The sequence below is a fragment of the Ranitomeya imitator genome, chromosome 7 (assembly GCF_032444005.1).
Source record: "Ranitomeya imitator isolate aRanImi1 chromosome 7, aRanImi1.pri, whole genome shotgun sequence".
In the NCBI taxonomy this organism is placed as follows: Eukaryota; Metazoa; Chordata; class Amphibia; order Anura; family Dendrobatidae; genus Ranitomeya; species Ranitomeya imitator.
Window position 1 is genome coordinate 218,852,286 of NC_091288.1, and position 18,115 is coordinate 218,870,400.

An 18,115-nucleotide genomic window follows, 5' to 3' on the forward strand; every position below is an offset into this window, starting at 1 on the left:
TCCTCTTTTTACCTACAGGCAACTCCCTGCCCCTTGCTCTATAGTGTAATTTGAGCCCAGTGTGCCTGCAGCACTCACTGGAATCACTGAAGAAATTTTATGGCTCGGAGCTGCGATAGTCAGTCTGTCCCTAACTCCTCATTCCCCCTCTCGCCTAATACCAGACAAAACTGGTGCAGAAACTGCATGGGTGTCTTTTGTTTTTGTAAAGTTATGTATACTGGCACCGATCCGGGCTAGAGATATAAGGATTATATATTCCGGATGTCCATCGAGAGATCTATAGCTCACTGAAATCACTAGGAGCTAAACCCAACGAGTTGCAAGGAGCGCATTTCTCCATAAGCGGGTCATGTTTCTACGCTGTGCTTATAGTTAAAAGAACCCCCCTGATGTGGTGAACATCCTGATCTTTGTGTTGTTCGTATACGAAGTTCATACAGCGAGTTATGTATAGAAATGGTTTGTCATAACTCTAAGAAAAGGGGGGATTCAGCATCTGAGTGAGGTCACCACAGGGGGAGTGCCTTGGTTTTAGGCTGGGAAATAAGTGAATGGGTCTAGCTCCGAGATGGATGTGATGCATCTTGATGTGTCCCCTGAGCACATGGTCAGCCATGATATGAAATGATCTGAACGAAATGTGTTTTTCAACTTTAATCCCATTTTATTTGTAATTGTACTGTACATACGATACTTGTCTACTTTTATAATACCTTCTTATACTTCTGTAAACACTGCCTACCCCTTTTGGAGTAAAATATATAAAATTATTAGCTTTGTCTTTCCTTGCTCTATAATGAACTGTCGTGTCCTCTGAATTGAATCACACTACTATTTTGGGTTGGCTGCGGACCTGGTATTTATTAAGAAATTGGAGCTGGTGGCAGTGGATTTGTCCTGTGCGTTTGGGAGTCTTTGTAGCGACTGGCGGAGTTTATAATTATTGTTCCCGCCTGAGTGGGAGTAGTTATATCGCCCTCGCTGCAGGGTGCCCATTAGCCAGTACAAAGTAAGGCAGCCTTTCTGGCGACTAATTATCCTAGGTGCAGTACCCTCTCTGACCTGAGTGTTAGGGGGCGCCAGAGAGCTGCAAGTTCCAAACCGGAAGTGGGATATAGATAAATCCCCTTCAGAAAGGAACCAGGGGCAACCAAACAACCCCGGTTCATGACAAATTGGTGTGAGTGATGGGGAAAATAAGGGTATCCTCCATGCGAACCGTGACATCTCCCATAGAAGTCAATAGGTGATGGTCACAGGTCACCTCCTCCCCGGACGTCTGCACAGGTCAGAGAGCACGCCCACAACACTGTCCCGTAGAAGTCAATGACTATCCTTAGAGTAGACTATGGTTTCCTATGATCCGTGTCCCCTGACGCTGTAGTCTCTTGTGGGTGTGACATGTTACACACAAAGGTCTCTCAGGTGACCCCTGAGACTTGTGATGTCCGATGCTGCACATATCCACCCTCAGGCTGTGGCACATGGAGTTTTTTGAGGATTTTTTGGATCAGAAACAATCCAGCTCCTCCAAATCTTTGAGTTTCTGATCAAGTTCAGCTAGACGGGTGGCTGACAGCTACAAGGACACAGGTGGGTGTGGGGACAGCGCCTTCTCCAGACAACACGGGGTTAATCAGAGGAACTGGAAAAACTGCATTTTCTGTTTATCATGTATGAGGAGGACGCCTCGCCCCCGCTCATCCCACCCCCGACTCCAACATCTGCGCTGCCGGACTGGGACTGACCCCCAGAGCTGACGCTCCATCCACCGAAGAATCTACACTGGACGCACCGACCCCAAGAGCTGACGCTCCGTCCACCGAGGAATCTACACCGGATGCACCGACCCCAAGAGCTGACGCTCCATCCACGGAGGAATCTACACCTGCCGCACCGACCCCAAGAGCTGACGCTCCATCCACCGAGGAATCTACACCGGATGCACCGACCCCAAGAGCTGACGCTCCATCCACGGAGGAATCTACACCTGCCGCACCGACCCCAAGAGCTGACGCTCCGTCCACCGAGGAATCTACACCGGATGCACCGACCCCAAGAGCTGACGCTCCATCCACGGAGGAATCTACACCTGCCGCACCGACCCCAAGAGCTGACGCTCCATCCACCGAGGAATCTACACCGGACGCTCTGACCCCAAGAGCTGACGCTCCAACCACCGAGGAATCTACACCGGACGCTCTGACCCCAAGAGCTGACGCTCCAACCACCGAGGAATCTACATCTGCCGCACCGACCCCAAGAGCTGACGCTCCTTCCACCGAGGAATCTACACCGGACGCACCGACCCCAAGAGCTGACGTTCCATCCACTAAGGAATCTACTCCGGACACACCGACCCGAAGAGCTGACGCTCCATCCACCGAAGAATCTACACCGGACGCACTGACCCCAAGAGCTGACGCTCCAACCACCGAGGAATCTACACCAGACGCACCGACCTGAAGAGCTGACGCTCCATCCACCGAGGAATCTACACCGGACACACTGACCCCAAGAGCTGACGCTCCAACCACCGAGGAATCTACACCAGACGCACCGACCTGAAGAGCTGACGCTCCATCCACCGAGGAATCTACACCGGACACACTGACCCCAAGAGCTGACGCTCCAACCACCGAGGAATCTAAACTGGACGCACCGACCTGAAGAGCTGACGCTCCATCCACCGAGGAATCTACACCGGACACACCGACCCCAAGAGCTGACGCTCCAACCACCGAGGAATCTACTCCGGACACACCGACCTGAAGAGCTGACGTTCCAACCACCGAGGAATCTACACCGGACGCACCGACCCCAAGAGCTGACGCTCCAACCACCGAGGAATCTAAACTGGACGCACCGACCTGAAGAGCTGACGCTCCAACCACCGAGGAATCTAAACTGGACGCACCGACCTGAAGAGCTGACACTCCAACCACCGAGGAATCTACACCGGACACACCGACCCCAAGAGCTGACGCTCCATCCACTGAGGAATCTACACCGGACACACCGACCTAGAGAGCTGACGCTCCAACCACCGAGGAATCTACACCGGACACACCGACCCCAAGAGCTGACGCTCCATCCACTGAGGAATCTACACCGGACACACCAACTTGAAGAGCTGACGCTCCATCCACTGAGGAATCTAAACTGGACGCACCGACCTGAAGAGCTGACGCTCCATCCACTGAGGAATCTACACCGGACACACTGACCCCAAGAGCTGACGCTCCATCCACTGAGCAATCTACACCGGACACACTGACCCCAAGAGCTGACGCTCCATCCACTGAGGAATCTACACCGGACACACCGACCTGAAGAGCTGACGCTCCAACCACCGAGGAATCTACACCGGACACACCGACCCCAAGAGCTGACGCTCCATCCACTGAGGAATCTACACCGGACACACCAACTTGAAGAGCTGACGCTCCATCCACTGAGGAATCTAAACTGGACGCACCGACCTGAAGAGCTGACGCTCCATCCACCGAGGAATCTACACCGGACGCACCGACCTTAAGAGCTGACGCTCCATCCACTGAGGAATCTACACCGGACACACCGACCTGAAGAGCTGACGCTCCATCCACTGAGGAATCTACACCGGACACACTGACCCCAAGAGCTGACGCTCCATCCACTGAGGAATCTACACCGGACACACTGACCCCAAGAGCTGACGCTGCAACCACCGAGGAAAGGAAACCCCCAGCAAAGGTACAAGACTCCCGAAACATGATGGGGATGTAGTGTGGAGAATCAAACAGGATAATATTGGATACACAGTTCAGCAGACAGTATCACACAGGAGAGGATTAGATACACGGCTCAGCAGACAGTATCACACAGGAGAGGATTAGATACACGGCTCAGCAGTCAGTATCACACAGGAGAGGATTAGATACACAGTAGTCAGTATCACACAGGAGAGGATTAGATACACAGTAGTCAGTATCACACAGGAGAGGATTAGATACACAGTAGTCAGTATCACACACAGAGCAGTAATTGCAGGAACATCTTTTGCTTTGTGCCCATGTTACTTTCACATCTATAGGGAATCATTGCACCTGCCGCCACCAGGGGGCGCTCTGTACACTGTATATTGGGACACGCCCCCTCCAGGTGATTCTCCTGATCTACAGGTCACGTGGTGGGATTTTCTCCTGAACGATTCCCCGGAGCGGCGGCGTCAGCGGGTGATTATATCTCTGGTGACATTTCCACCGGTGCGGGTGACGGCGGCGCCAGATGTAGGGATTAACTATATCTGAGATGTGGACGAGAAATCACAAACCAGCAAATTGTACAGATGTGATCATAACATGGACACAAAGCAAAGGATGTTCCTGCAATTACTGCTGAGCCGTGTATCTAATCCTATATTGTGTGATACTGACTGCTGAGCCGTGTATCTAATCCTCTCCTGTGTGATACTGACTGCTGAGCCGTGTATCTAATCCTCTCCTGTGTGATACTGACTGCTGAGCCGTGTATCTAATCCTCTCCTGTGTGATACTGACTGCTGAGCGTGTATCTAATCCTCTCCTGTGTGATACTGACTGCTGAGCTGTGTATCTAATCCTATCCTGTGTGATACTGTCTGCTGAGCCGTGTATCTAATCCTCTCCTGTGTGATACTGACTGCTGAGCTATGTATCTAATCCTATCCTGTGTGATACTGACTGCTGAGCCGTGTATCTAATCCTCTCCTGTGTGATACTGACTGCTGAGCCGTGTATCTAATCCTATCCTGTGTGATACTGTCTGCTGAGTTGTGTATCTAATCCTCTCCTGTGTGATACTGACTGCTGAGTTGTGTATCTAATCCTCTCCTGTGTGATACTGTCTGCTGAGTTGTGTATCTAATCCTCTCCTGTGTGATACTGACTGCTGAGTTGTGTATCTAATCCTATCCTGTGTGATACTGACTGCTGAGCCGTGTATCTAATCCTATCCTGTGTGATACTGACTGCTGAGCCGTGTATCTAATCCTCTCCTGTGTGATACTGACTGCTGAGCCGTGTATCTAATCCTCTCCTGTGTGATACTGTCTGCTGAGCCGTGTATCTAATCCTCTCCTGTGTGATACTGTCTGCTGAGCCGTGTATCTAATCCTCTCCTGTGTGATACTGACTGCTGAGCCGTGTATCTAATCCTCTCCTGTGTGATACTGTCTGCTGAGCCGTGTATCTAATCCTCTCCTGTGTGATACTGTCTGCTGAGCCGTGTATCTAATCCTCTCCTGTGTGATACTGACTGCTGAGCCGTGTATCTAATCCTCTCCTGTGTGATACTGACTGCTGAGCCGTGTATCTAATCCTATCCTGTGTGATACTGACTGCTGAGCCGTGTATCTAATCCTCTCCTGTGTGATACTGTCTGCTGAGCCGTGTATCTAATCCTCTCCTGTGTGATACTGACTGCTGAGCCGTGTATCTAATCCTCTCCTGTGTGATACTGTCTGCTGAGCCGTGTATCTAATCCTCTCCTGTGTGATACTGTCTGCTGAGCCGTGTATCTAATCCTCTCCTGTGTGATACTGACTGCTGAGCCGTGTATCTAATCCTCTCCTGTGTGATACTGACTGCTGAGCCGTGTATCTAATCCTATCCTGTGTGATACTGACTGCTGAGCCGTGTATCTAATCCTATCCTGTGTGATACTGACTGCTGAGCCGTGTATCTAATCCTCTCCTGTGTGATACTGACTGCTGAGCTGTGTATCTAATCCCATCCTGTGTGATACTGACTGCTGAGCCATGTATCTAATCCTCTCCTGTGTGATACTGACTGCTGAGCCGTGTATCTAATCCTCTCCTGTGTGATACTGACTGCTGAGCCGTGTATCTAATCCTCTCCTGTGTGATACTGACTGCTGAGCCGTGTATCTAATCCTCTCCTGTGTGATACTGACTGCTGAGCCGTGTATCTAATCCTATCCTGTGTGATACTGACTGCTGAGCCGTGTATCTAATCCTATATTGTGTGATACTGACTGCTGAGCCGTGTATCTAATCCTCTCCTGTGTGATACTGACTGCTGAGCCGTGTATCTAATCCTCTCCTGTGTGATACTGTCTGCTGAGCCGTGTATCTAATCCTATCCTGTGTGATACTGACTGCTGAGCCGTGTATCTAATCCTATATTGTGTGATACTGACTGCTGAGCCGTGTATCTAATCCTCTCCTGTGTGATACTGACTGCTGAGCCGTGTATCTAATCCTCTCCTGTGTGATACTGTCTGCTGAGCCGTGTATCTAATCCTCTCCTGTGATACTGTCTGCTGAGCCGTGTATCTAATCCTATCCTGTGTGATACTGTCTGCTGAGCTGTGTATCTAATCCTATCCTGTGTGATACTGACTGCTGAGCCGTGTATCTAATCCTCTCCTGTGTGATACTGACTGCTGAGCCGTGTATCTAATCCTCTCCTGTGTGATACTGACTGCTGAGCGTGTATCTAATCCTCTCCTGTGTGATACTGACTGCTGAGCCGTGTATCTAATCCTATCCTGTGTGATACTGACTGCTGAGCTGTGTATCTAATCCTATCCTGTGTGATACTGTCTGCTGAGCCGTGTATCTAATCCTCTCCTGTGTGATACTGCTGAGCTGTGTATCTAATCCTCTCCTGTGTGATACTGACTGCTGAGCCGTGTATCTAATCCTATCCTGTGTGATACTGTCTGCTGAGCCGTGTATCTAATCCTCTCCTGTGTGATACTGACTGCTGAGCCGTGTATCTAATCCTATCCTGTGTGATACTGTCTGCTGAGCCGTGTATCTAATCCTCTCCTGTGATACTGTCTGCTGAGCCGTGTATCTAATCCTATATTGTGTGATACTGACTGCTGAGCCGTGTATCTAATCCTCTCCTGTGTGATACTGACTGCTGAGCTGTGTATCTAATCCTCTCCTGTGTGATACTGTCTGCTGAGCTGTGTATCTAATCCTCTCCTGTGATACTGTCTGCTGAGCCGTGTATCTAATCCTATATTGTGTGATACTGACTGCTGAGCCGTGTATCTAATCCTATATTGTGTGATACTGACTGCTGAGCCGTGTATCTAATCCTCTCCTGTGTGATACTGACTGCTGAGCCGTGTATCTAATCCTATCCTGTGTGATACTGACTGCTGAGCCGTGTATCTAATCCTATATTGTGTGATACTGACTGCTGAGCCGTGTATCTAATCCTCTCCTGTGTGATACTGTCTGCTGAGCCGTGTATCTAATCCTCTCCTGTGATACTGTCTGCTGAGCCGTGTATCTAATCCTATCCTGTGTGATACTGTCTGCTGAGCTGTGTATCTAATCCTATCCTGTGTGATACTGACTGCTGAGCTGTGTATCTAATCCCATCCTGTGTGATACTGACTGCTGAGCCGTGTATCTAATCCTCTCCTGTGTGATACTGACTGCTGAGCCGTGTATCTAATCCTCTCCTGTGTGATACTGACTGCTGAGCTGTGTATCTAATCCTCTCCTGTGTGATACTGACTGCTGAGCGTGTATCTAATCCTCTCCTGTGTGATACTGACTGCTGAGCCGTGTATCTAATCCTATCCTGTGTGATACTGACTGCTGAGCCGTGTATCTAATCCTCTCCTGTGTGATACTGTCTGCTGAGCCGTGTATCTAATCCTCTCCTGTGTGATACTGACTGCTGAGCCGTGTATCTAATCCTATCCTGTGTGATACTGACTGCTGAGCCGTGTATCTAATCCTATCCTGTGTGATACTGACTGCTGAGTCGTGTATCTAATCCTCTCCTGTGTGATACTGACTGCTGAGCCGTGTATCTAATCCTCTCCTGTGTGATACTGACTGCTGAGCCGTGTATCTAATCCTCTCCTGTGTGATACTGACTGCTGAGCCGTGTATCTCATCCTCTCCTGTGTGATACTGTCTGCTGAGCCGTGTATCTAATCCTATCCTGTGTGATACTGACTGCTGAGCCGTGTATCTAATCCTCTCCTGTGTGATACTGACTGCTGAGCCGTGTATCTAATCCTATCCTGTGTGATACTGTCTGCTGAGCCGTGTATCTGATCCTATGTGATACTGACTGCTGAGCCGTGTATCTAATCCTCTCCTGTGTGATACTGACTGCTGAGCCGTGTATCTAATCCTCTCCTGTGTGATACTGTCTGCTGAGCCGTGTATCTAATCCTATCCTGTAATACTGTCTGCTGAGCCGTGTATCTAATCCTATCCTCTGTGATACTGTCTGCTGAGCTGTATCTAATCCTCTCCTGTGTGATACTGACTGCTGAGCCGTGTATCTAATCCTATCCTGTGTGATACTGACTGCTGAGCCGTGTATCTAATCCTCTCCTGTGTGATACTGTCTGCTGAGCCGTGTATCTGATCCTCTCCTGTGATACTGACTGCTGAGCCGTGTATCTAATCCTATCCTGTGTGATACTGTCTGCTGAGCCGTGTATCTAATCCTCTCCTGTGATACTGTCTGCTGAGCCGTGTATCTAATCCTATATTGTGTGATACTGACTGCTGAGCCGTGTATCTAATCCTCTCCTGTGTGATACTGACTGCTGAGCTGTGTATCTAATCCTCTCCTGTGTGATACTGTCTGCTGAGCTGTGTATCTAATCCTCTCCTGTGATACTGTCTGCTGAGCCGTGTATCTAATCCTATATTGTGTGATACTGACTGCTGAGCCGTGTATCTAATCCTATATTGTGTGATACTGACTGCTGAGCCGTGTATCTAATCCTCTCCTGTGTGATACTGACTGCTGAGCTGTGTATCTAATCCTCTCCTGTGTGATACTGTCTGCTGAGCCGTGTATCTAATCCTCTCCTGTGATACTGTCTGCTGAGCCGTGTATCTAATCCTCTCCTGTGATACTGTCTGCTGAGCCGTGTATCTAATCCTATCCTGTGTGATACTGACTGCTGAGCCGTGTATCTAATCCTCTCGTGTGATACTGACTGCTGAGCCGTGTATCTAATCCTCTCCTGTGTGATACTGTCTGCTGAGCCGTGTATCTAATCCTCTCCTGTGTGATACTGACTGCTGAGCCGTGTATCTAATCCTATATTGTGTGATACTGACTGCTGAACCGTGTATCTAATCCTATATTGTATGATACTGACTGCTGAGCCGTGTACCTAATCCTCTCCTGTGTGATACTGACTGCTGAGCTGTGTACCTAATCCTCTCCTGTGTGATACTGTCTGCTGAGCCGTGTATCTAATCCTCTCCTGTGTGATACTGACTGCTGAGCTGTGTATCTAATCCTATCCTGTGTGATATTGACTGCTGAGCCGTGTATCTAATCCTATATTGTGTGATACTGACTGCTGAGCCGTGTATCTAATCCTATATTGTATGATACTGACTGCTGAGCCGTGTACCTAATCCTCTCCTGTGTGATATTGTCTGCTGAGCCGTGTATCTAATCCTATATTGTGTGATACTGACTGCTGAGCCGTGTATCTAATCCTCTCCTGTGTGATACTGACTGCTGAGCTGTGTATCTAATCCTCTCCTGTGTGATACTGACTGCTTAGCCGTGTATCTAATCCTCTCCTGTGTGATACTGACTGCTGAGCCGTGTATCTAATCCTCTCCTGTGTGATACTGTCTGCTGAGCCGTGTATCTAATCCTCTCCTGTGTGATACTGTCTGCTGAGCCGTGTATCTAATCCTATCCTGTGTGATACTGACTGCTGAGCCGTGTATCTAATCCTCTCCTGTGTGATACTGTCTGCTGAGCCGTGTATCTAATCCTATATTGTATGATACTGACTGCTGAGCCGTGTATCTAATCCTCTCCTGTGTGATACTGACTGCTGAGCTGTGTATCTAATCCTCTCCTGTGATACTGACTGCTTAGCCGTGTATCTAATCCTCTCCTGTGTGATACTGACTGCTGAGCCGTGTATCTAATCCTCTCCTGTGTGATACTGTCTGCTGAGCCGTGTATCTAATCCTCTCCTGTGTGATACTGTCTGCTGAGCCGTGTATCTAATCCTCTCCTGTGTGATACTGACTGCTGAGCCGTGTATCTAATTCTCTCCTGTGTGATACTGTCTGCTGAGCCGTGTATCTAATCCTTTCCTGTGATACTGACTGCTGAGCAGTGTATCTAATCCTCTCATGTGTGATACTGACTGCTGAGCCGTGTATCTATTCCTCTCCTGTGTGATACTGACTGCTGAGCCGTGTATCTAATCCTATCCTGCGTGATACTGACTGCTGAGCTGTGTATCTAATCCTCTCCTGTGTGATACTGTCTGCTGAGCCGTGTATCTAATCCTCTCCTGTGTGAAACTGTCTGCTGAGCCGTGTATCTAATCCTATCCTGCGTGATACTGTCTGCTGAGCCGTGTATCTAATCCTCTCATGTGTGATACTGACTGCTGAGCGTGTATCTAATCCTCTCCTGTGTGATACTGACTGCTGAGCCGTGCATCTAATCCTCTCCTGTGTGATACTGACTGCTGAGCCGTGTATCTAATCTTCTCCAGTGTGATACTGTCTGCTGAGCCGTGTATCTAATCCTCTCCTGTGTGATACTGACTGCTGAGCCGTGTATCTAATCCTATCCTGTGTGATACTGTCTGCTGAGCCGTGTATCTAATCCTCTCCTGTGTGATACTGACTGCTGAGCCGTGTATCTAATCCTATCCTGTGTGATACTGACTGCTGAGCCGTGTATCTAATCCTCTCCTGTGTGATACTGACTGCTGAGCCGTGTATCTAATCCTCTCCTGTGTGATACTGACTGCTGAGCCGTGTATCTAATCCTCTCCTGTGTGATACTGACTGCTGAGCCGTGTGTCTAATCCTCTCCTGTGTGATACTGTCTGCTGAGCAGTGTATCTAATCCTCTCCTGTGTGATACTGACTGCTGAGCAGTGTATCTAATCCTCTCCTGTGTGATACTGTCTGCTGAGCTGTGTATCTAATCCTCTCCTGTGATACTGTCTGCTGAGCCGTGTATCTAATCCTATATTGTGTGATACTGACTGCTGAGCCGTGTATCTAATCCTATATTGTGTGATACTGACTGCTGAGCCGTGTATCTAATCCTCTCCTGTGTGATACTGACTGCTGAGCCGTGTATCTAATCCTATCCTGTGTGATACTGTTGAGCCGTGTATCTAATCCTCTCCTGTGTGATACTGACTGCTGAGCTGTGTATCTAATCCTATCCTGTGTGATACTGACTGCTGAGCCGTGTATCTAATCCTCTCCTGTGTGATACTGTCTGCTGAGCCGTGTATCTAATCCTCTCCTGTGATACTGTCTGCTGAGCCGTGTATCTAATCCTCTCATGTGTGATACTGACTGCTGAGCCGTGTATCTAATCCTATCCTGTGTGATACTGTCTGCTGAGCTGTGTATCTAATCCTATCCTGTGTGATACTGACTGCTGAGCTGTGTATCTAATCCCATCCTGTGTGATACTGACTGCTGAGCCGTGTATCTAATCCTCTCCTGTGTGATACTGACTGCTGAGCCGTGTATCTAATCCTCTCCTGTGTGATACTGACTGCTGAGCTGTGTATCTAATCCTCTCCTGTGTGATACTGACTGCTGAGCGTGTATCTAATCCTCTCCTGTGTGATACTGACTGCTGAGCCGTGTATCTAATCCTATCCTGTGATACTGACTGCTGAGCCGTGTATCTAATCCTCTCCTGTGTGATACTGTCTGCTGAGCCGTGTATCTAATCCTCTCCTGTGTGATACTGACTACTGAGCCGTGTATCTAATCCTCTCCTGTGTGATACTGACTGCTGAGCCGTGTATCTAATCCTATCCTGTGTGATACTGTCTGCTGAGCTGTGTATCTAATCCTCTCCTGTGTGAAACTGCTGAGCTGTGTATCTAATCCTATCCTGTGTGATACTGACTGCTGAGCCGTGTATCTAATCCTATCCTGTGTGATACTGACTGCTGAGCCGTGTATCTAATCCTCTCCTGTGTGATACTGACTGCTGAGCCGTGTATCTAATCCTCTCCTGTGTGATACTGACTGCTGAGCCGTGTATCTAATCCTCTCCTGTGTGATACTGACTGCTGAGCCGTGTATCTAATCCTATCCTGTGTGATACTGACTGCTGAGCCGTGTATCTAATCCTCTCCTGTGTGATACTGACTGCTGAGCCGTGTATCTAATCCTCTCCTGTGATACTGTCTGCTGAGCCGTGTATCTAATCCTCTCCTGTGATACTGTCTGCTGAGCCGTGTATCTAATCCTATCCTGTAATACTGTCTGCTGAGCCGTGTATCTAATCCTCTCCTGTGTGATACTGTCTGCTGAGCCGTATATCTAATCCTCTCCTCTGTGATACTGACTGCTGAGCCGTGTATCTAATCCTCTCCTGTGTGATACTGTCTGCTGAGCCGTGTATCTGATCCTCTCCTGTGATACTGACTGCTGAGCCGTGTATCTAATCCTCTCCTGTGTGATACTGACTGCTGAGCTGTGTATCTAATCCTCTCCTGTGTGATACTGACTGCTGAGCCGTGTATCTAATCCTATATTGTGTGATACTGACTGCTGAGCCGTGTATCTAATCCTATATTGTGTGATACTGACTGCTGAGCCGTGTATCTAATCCTCTCCTGTGTGATACTGACTGCTGAGCTGTGTATCTAATCCTATCCTGTGTGATACTGACTGCTGAGCCGTGTATCTAATCCTCTCCTGTGATACTGTCTGCTGAGCCGTGTATCTAATCCTATCCTGTGTGATACTGACTGCTGAGCCGTGTATCTAATCCTCTCGTGTGATACTGACTGCTGAGCTGTGTATCTAATCCTCTCCTGTGTGATACTGACTGCTGAGCCGTGTATCTAATCCTCTCCTGTGTGATACTGTCTGCTGAGCCGTGTATCTGATCCTCTCCTGTGTGATACTGACTGCTGAGCCGTGTATCTAATCCTATCCTGTGTGATACTGTCTGCTGAGCCGTGTATCTAATCCTCTCCTGTGTGATACTGACTGCTGAGCCGTGTATCTAATCCTGTCCTGTGTGATACTGTCTGCTGAGCCGTGTATCTAATCCTGTCCTGTGTGATACTGACTGCTGAGCCGTGTATCTAATCCTCTCCTGTGTGATACTGTCTGCTGAGCCGTGTATCTAATCCTCTCCTGTGTGATACTGACTGCTGAGCCGTGTATCTAATTCCATCCTGTGTGATACTGTCTGCTGAGCCGTGTATATAATCTTCTGTGTGATACTGACTGCTGAGCCGTGTATCTAATCCTCTCCTGTGTGATACTGACTGCTGAGCCGTGTATCTAATCCTCTCCTGTGTGATACTGACTGCTGAGCTGTGTATCTAATCCTCTCCTGTGTGATACTGACTGCTGAGCTATGTATCTAATCCTCTCCTGTGTGATACTGTCTGCTGAGCCGTGTATCTAATCCTATCCTGCGTGATACTGACTGCTGAGCCGTGTATCTAATCTCCTGTGTGATACTGGCTGCTGAGCCGTATATCTAATCCTATCCTGTGTGATACTGTGTGCTGAGCCGTGTATCTAATCCTCTCCTGTGTGATACTGACTGCTGAGCCGTGTATCTAATCCCATCCTGTGTGATACTGTCTGCTGAGCCGTGTATATAATCTTCTGTGTGATACTGTCTGCTGAGCCGTGTATCTAATCTTCTCCTGTGTGATACTGGCTGCTGAGCCGTGTATCTAATCCTCTCCTGTGTGATACTGACTGCTGAGCTATGTATCTAATCCTCTCCTGTGTGATACTGACTGCTGAGCCGTGTATCTAATCTCCTGTGTGATACTGTCTGCTGAGCCGTGTATCTAATCTTCTCCTGTGTGATACTGGCTGCTGAGCCGTGTATCTAATCCTCTCCTGTGTGATACTGACTGCTGAGCCGTGTATCTAATCTCCTGTGTGATACTGTCTGCTGAGCCGTGTATGTAATCCTCTCCTGTGTGATACTGTCTGCTGAGCCGTGTATCTAATCCTCTCCTGTGTGATACTGACTGCTGAGCTGTGTATCTAATCCCATCCTGTGTGATACTGTCTGCTGAGCCGTGTATCTAATCTTCTGTGTGATACTGACTGCTGAGCCGTGTATCTAATCCTCTCCTGTGTGATACTGACTGCTGAGCCGTGTATCTAATCCTCTCCTGTGTGATACTGACTGCTGAGCTGTGTATCTAATCCTCTCCTTTGTGATACTGACTGCTGAGCCGTGTATCTAATCCTCTCCTGTGATACTGTCTGCTGAGCCGTGTATCTAATCCTATATTGTGTGATACTGACTGCTGAGCCGTGTATCTAATCCTATCCTGTGATACTGTCTGCTGAGCCGTGTATCTAATCCTATATTGTATGATACTGACTGCTGAGCCGTGTATCTAATCCTCTCCTGTGTGATACTGACTGCTGAGCTGTGTATCTAATCCTCTCCTGTGTGATACTGACTGCTTAGCTGTGTATCTAATCCTCTCCTGTGTGATACTGACTGCTGAGCCGTGTATCTAATCCTCTCTTGTGATACTGTCTGCTGAGCCGTGTATCTAATCCTCTCCTGTGTGATACTGTCTGCTGAGCCGTGTATCTAATCCTCTCCTGTGTGATACTGACTGCTGAGCCGTGTATCTAATCCTCTCCTGTGATACTGTCTGCTGAGCCGTGTATCTAATCCTCTCCTGTGTGATACTGTCTGCTGAGCCGTGTATCTAATCCTATCCTGTGTGATACTGTCTGCTGAGCCGTGTATCTAATCCTCTCCTGTGATACTGACTGCTGAGCAGTGTATCTAATCCTCTCCTGTGTGATACTGTCTGCTGAGCCGTGTATCTGATCCTCTCCTGTGTGATACTGACTGCTGAGCCGTGTATCTAATCCTCTCCTGTGTGATACTGACTGCTGAGCTGTGTATCTAATCCTCTCCTGTGTGATACTGACTGCTGAGCCGTGTATCTAATCTCCTGTGTGATACTGTCTGCTGAGCCGTGTATCTAATCTTCTCCTGTGTGATACTGGCTGCTGAGCCGTGTATCTAATCCTCTCCTGTGTGATACTGACTGCTGAGCCGTGTATCTAATCTCCTGTGTGATACTGTCTGCTGAGCCGTGTATCTAATCTTCTCCTGTGTGATACTGGCTGCTGAGCCGTGTATCTAATCCTCTCCTGTGTGATACTGACTGCTGAGCCGTGTATCTAATCTTCTCCTGTGTGATACTGGCTGCTGAGCCGTGTATGTAATCCTCTCCTGTGTGATACTGACTGCTGAGCCGTGTATCTAATCCTATCCTGTGTGATACTGTCTGGAAGTGGTACTGCGTCTCCGCAGACAGTATCTTGCATGGTATGAGTCGATACATCGGGTCGGCTTAGATACCCGCCTTCCACGTCACCTTCCTCTTCCTCGTCTCCCGTAGATGGCAATGGTCACCGGTCTGATCCCCATCCTCCGCACGGCTCTGGAGGCCACCACGGATTACACGGGGAGGACCATGTGGTTCGGCTTCGCGGTGGTACGCCTCCTCGCCCTCTATGTATCCGAGCTTCCTTGGGGTAAGCTGGACGTGGACTTTGATTGCCGCGGTAACGAGACGTCGGAGTTCTGCCGTAAAGCGTGCTTCAGTGATCACTTCCAGGTGCCGGTGGTCTCCACGTGGAACAGCGCCTACGTCTTCTTCGTGGCCTCCGTCCTCCTCATGGAGCTCTTCACCTCCCAGCTCCGCCATAACCTGACCAAGGCGGCCATGAGGAAGAAGCTGGTCCAGCCTGAGGGGCCCCTGGTGGGGGTGTGGTCCTCGGAGTTGGCCCACAAGGACCTGGTTCTGGACTTCCACCAGCAGAGGACGCTGCTGCTCCTCTACCTGCTGTGCATCCTCCTGCGCCTGCTGGGCGAGGTCTCCTTCTTGTATGTCCTCTTCTGGTGGCATCTGCCACTGGTTTCTGGTGACCCCATTGAATGCTCCACCCTGTTCTGCCCCGGCCCCTTCACCTGTTTGGTGCGGTTCCCGGCAGAGAAGCGCATGTCCCTCTATCTGCTCGGCTCGTTGTCCGCCATCTTGGCTCTGGTCTGTGTCATTTTCGCGCTCTATAGCATCTGCCATTACTTGGCCAATTGTCGGGCCCACCCGGAGCGTTGTGTGTGAGCAGCCATGATGGGCGGAGGCGCCACTCCAGTCATGGGGGGACGAGATCGGGGGAACCCAAGGAACAATATGGAGTCCAGCCCTGCACAGCTCACACTGACACGGAGGCCGGGGCCGTAGGGCGAGGTGGACCCCGGGGCCATAGGGCGAGGTGGACCCCCGGGGCCGTAGGGCGAGGTGGACCCCGGGGCCATAGGGCGAGGTGGACTCCGGGGCCATAGGGCGAGGTGGACCCCCGGGGCCATAGGGCGAGGTGGACCCCCGGGGCCATAGGGCGAGGTGGACCCCGGGGCCATAGGGCGAGGTGGACCCCCAGGGCCATAGCCGCCCTATAGAAGGGGATGGGGGCACAATGTGACACCGACACAACCGCTGCCGGCAAGTAACAGATCACATGCGGTTAAATTTTTGCCAACTTGCTTGTTGTGGATACGGTTGTGTAGGTGTCACGATGCGACCCAGCCTCCTCCTATAGCGCCACAGTGGAGCATAGTCACCAAGCGAACCGCGGTCACGCGACGACCATCATGGACTAATGTGCCGTGTAGCCCCAGACTAAACCTAATGCACCAAAAATAAAACTGCAATCTGTCCGGATGGGACCGGTGCCCAGGACTGTTCTGTATCACACAGATTAATGAGGAAATTCTGCTTTATACAGCCACCACTAGGGGGAGCTCACTATACACAATTTATACAGCTATCACTAGGGGGAGCTCACTACATACAGATTATACAGTCACCACTAGGGGGAGCTCACTACATACAGATTATACAGCCACCACTAGGGGGAGCTCACTGCATACAGATTATACAGCCACCACTAGGGGGAACTCTCTGAATACAGATTTATACAGTTACCACTAGGGGGAGCTCACTGCATGTAGATTTATACAACCACCACTAGGGGGAGCTCACTGCATACAGATTTATACAGCCACCACTAGAGGGAGCTCACTACATACAGATTATACAGTCACCACTAGGGGGAGCTCACTGCATACAGATTTATACAGCCACCACTAGGGGGAGCTCACTACATACAGATTATACAGTCACCACTAGGGGGAGCTCACTGCATACAGATTTATACAGCCACCACTAGAGGGAGCTCACTACATACAGATTATACAGTCACCACTAGGGGGAGCTCACTGCATGTAGATTTATACAACCACCACTAGAGGGAGCTCACTACATACAGATTATACAGTCACCACTAGGGGGAGCTCACTGCATACAGATTTATACAGCCACCACTAGGGGGAGCTCACTATACACAATTTATACAGCTATCACTTGGGGGAGCTCACTACATACAGATTTATACAGCCACCACTAGAGGGAGCTCACTATATACAGATCTCAGACAGTTGCTTTTGCTGGGGTTTTGATTCTTGCTATTTATTGATTGTGTTTTGTATTTTTATAATAAGAGTTCACTACATGCAGATTTATGGAGCCACCACTAGAGGGAGCTCACTATACACAATTTATACAGCCACCACTAGGGGGAGCATGCTGAATACATATAAATATGTCTCATTAGTTTCCCAATATATACAGTATTAATCTGAACATTTCTTTCTCCTTCCGTATTTGCACATTGTGTCTGACTGATCCAAACCTTTCTCACTCGCACTGCTTTGTTTATCTGCAAAAAAATCCATTGTAAGCAACGTCCAGGATATTAGTGAGCGCAGCTCTTGATGTGACTGGAGTATGTTGTCATAGCAGGATAGTGACTGCAGCACTGGATGTGATTCGTTATCAGTATGATATACAGTTTCTGGACATTACATGTCGTAGTTTCAAGCTTTTCTCTCTTCCAAAAAGTGTTCAGCTGAGGTTTCATATGTGAACAGAGTTACACATTAACATTTTTCATGTTTTTTTCCACCTTATTTATTCTATATATGATGATGTTTTGGTATAAAAATCTAATGATAAAATAAAAAGCAAGACAGAA

At 49.0% G+C, this 18,115-nt stretch overlaps 2 protein-coding genes across 4 annotated transcripts; one reads left to right on the forward strand and one right to left on the reverse strand.

Annotated features, from left to right (window-relative positions):
- Positions 1–1,703: 1,703 nt before the first annotated feature.
- On the reverse strand, positions 1,704–3,758 carry LOC138646205 (autotransporter adhesin BpaC-like). Its single transcript, XM_069735668.1, has 2 exons — positions 3,125–3,758; positions 1,704–3,007 (listed from the first exon to the last, which is right to left on the reverse strand). Exons 1-2 carry the CDS (start codon positions 3,756–3,758, stop codon positions 1,704–1,706), a joined length of 1,938 nt encoding a protein of 645 aa, XP_069591769.1.
- On the forward strand, positions 3,607–18,115 carry LOC138645599 (gap junction beta-1 protein-like). 3 transcript variants are annotated; one of them, XR_011314743.1, is made up of 3 exons: positions 3,607–3,738; positions 15,421–16,297; positions 16,426–18,115. XR_011314743.1 is itself a non-coding variant. In XM_069735021.1 (2 exons), exon 2 carries the CDS (start codon positions 15,421–15,423, stop codon positions 16,144–16,146), a length of 726 nt encoding a protein of 241 aa, XP_069591122.1. In that variant the 5' UTR covers positions 3,607–3,738; the 3' UTR covers positions 16,147–18,115. The 3 variants fall into 3 exon arrangements, 1 of the variants encoding a protein (XP_069591122.1); XR_011314744.1 differs by having other exon boundaries at positions 15,421–16,272; XM_069735021.1 differs by having other exon boundaries at positions 15,421–18,115.

Coding starts and splice junctions, on each gene's coding strand:
- LOC138645599 (XM_069735021.1), top strand. CDS start 15,421: ATGGCAATGGTCACCGGTCTGATCCCCATCCTCCGCACGGCTCTGGAG.
- LOC138646205 (XM_069735668.1), bottom strand. CDS start 3,758: ATGTTTCGGGAGTCTTGTACCTTTGCTGGGGGTTTCCTTTCCTCGGTG. Junction 3,008..3,124: donor AGCGTCAGCTCTTCAAGTTG/GTGTGTCCGGTG, acceptor TGTCCGGTGTAG/ATTCCTCAGTGGATGGAGCG.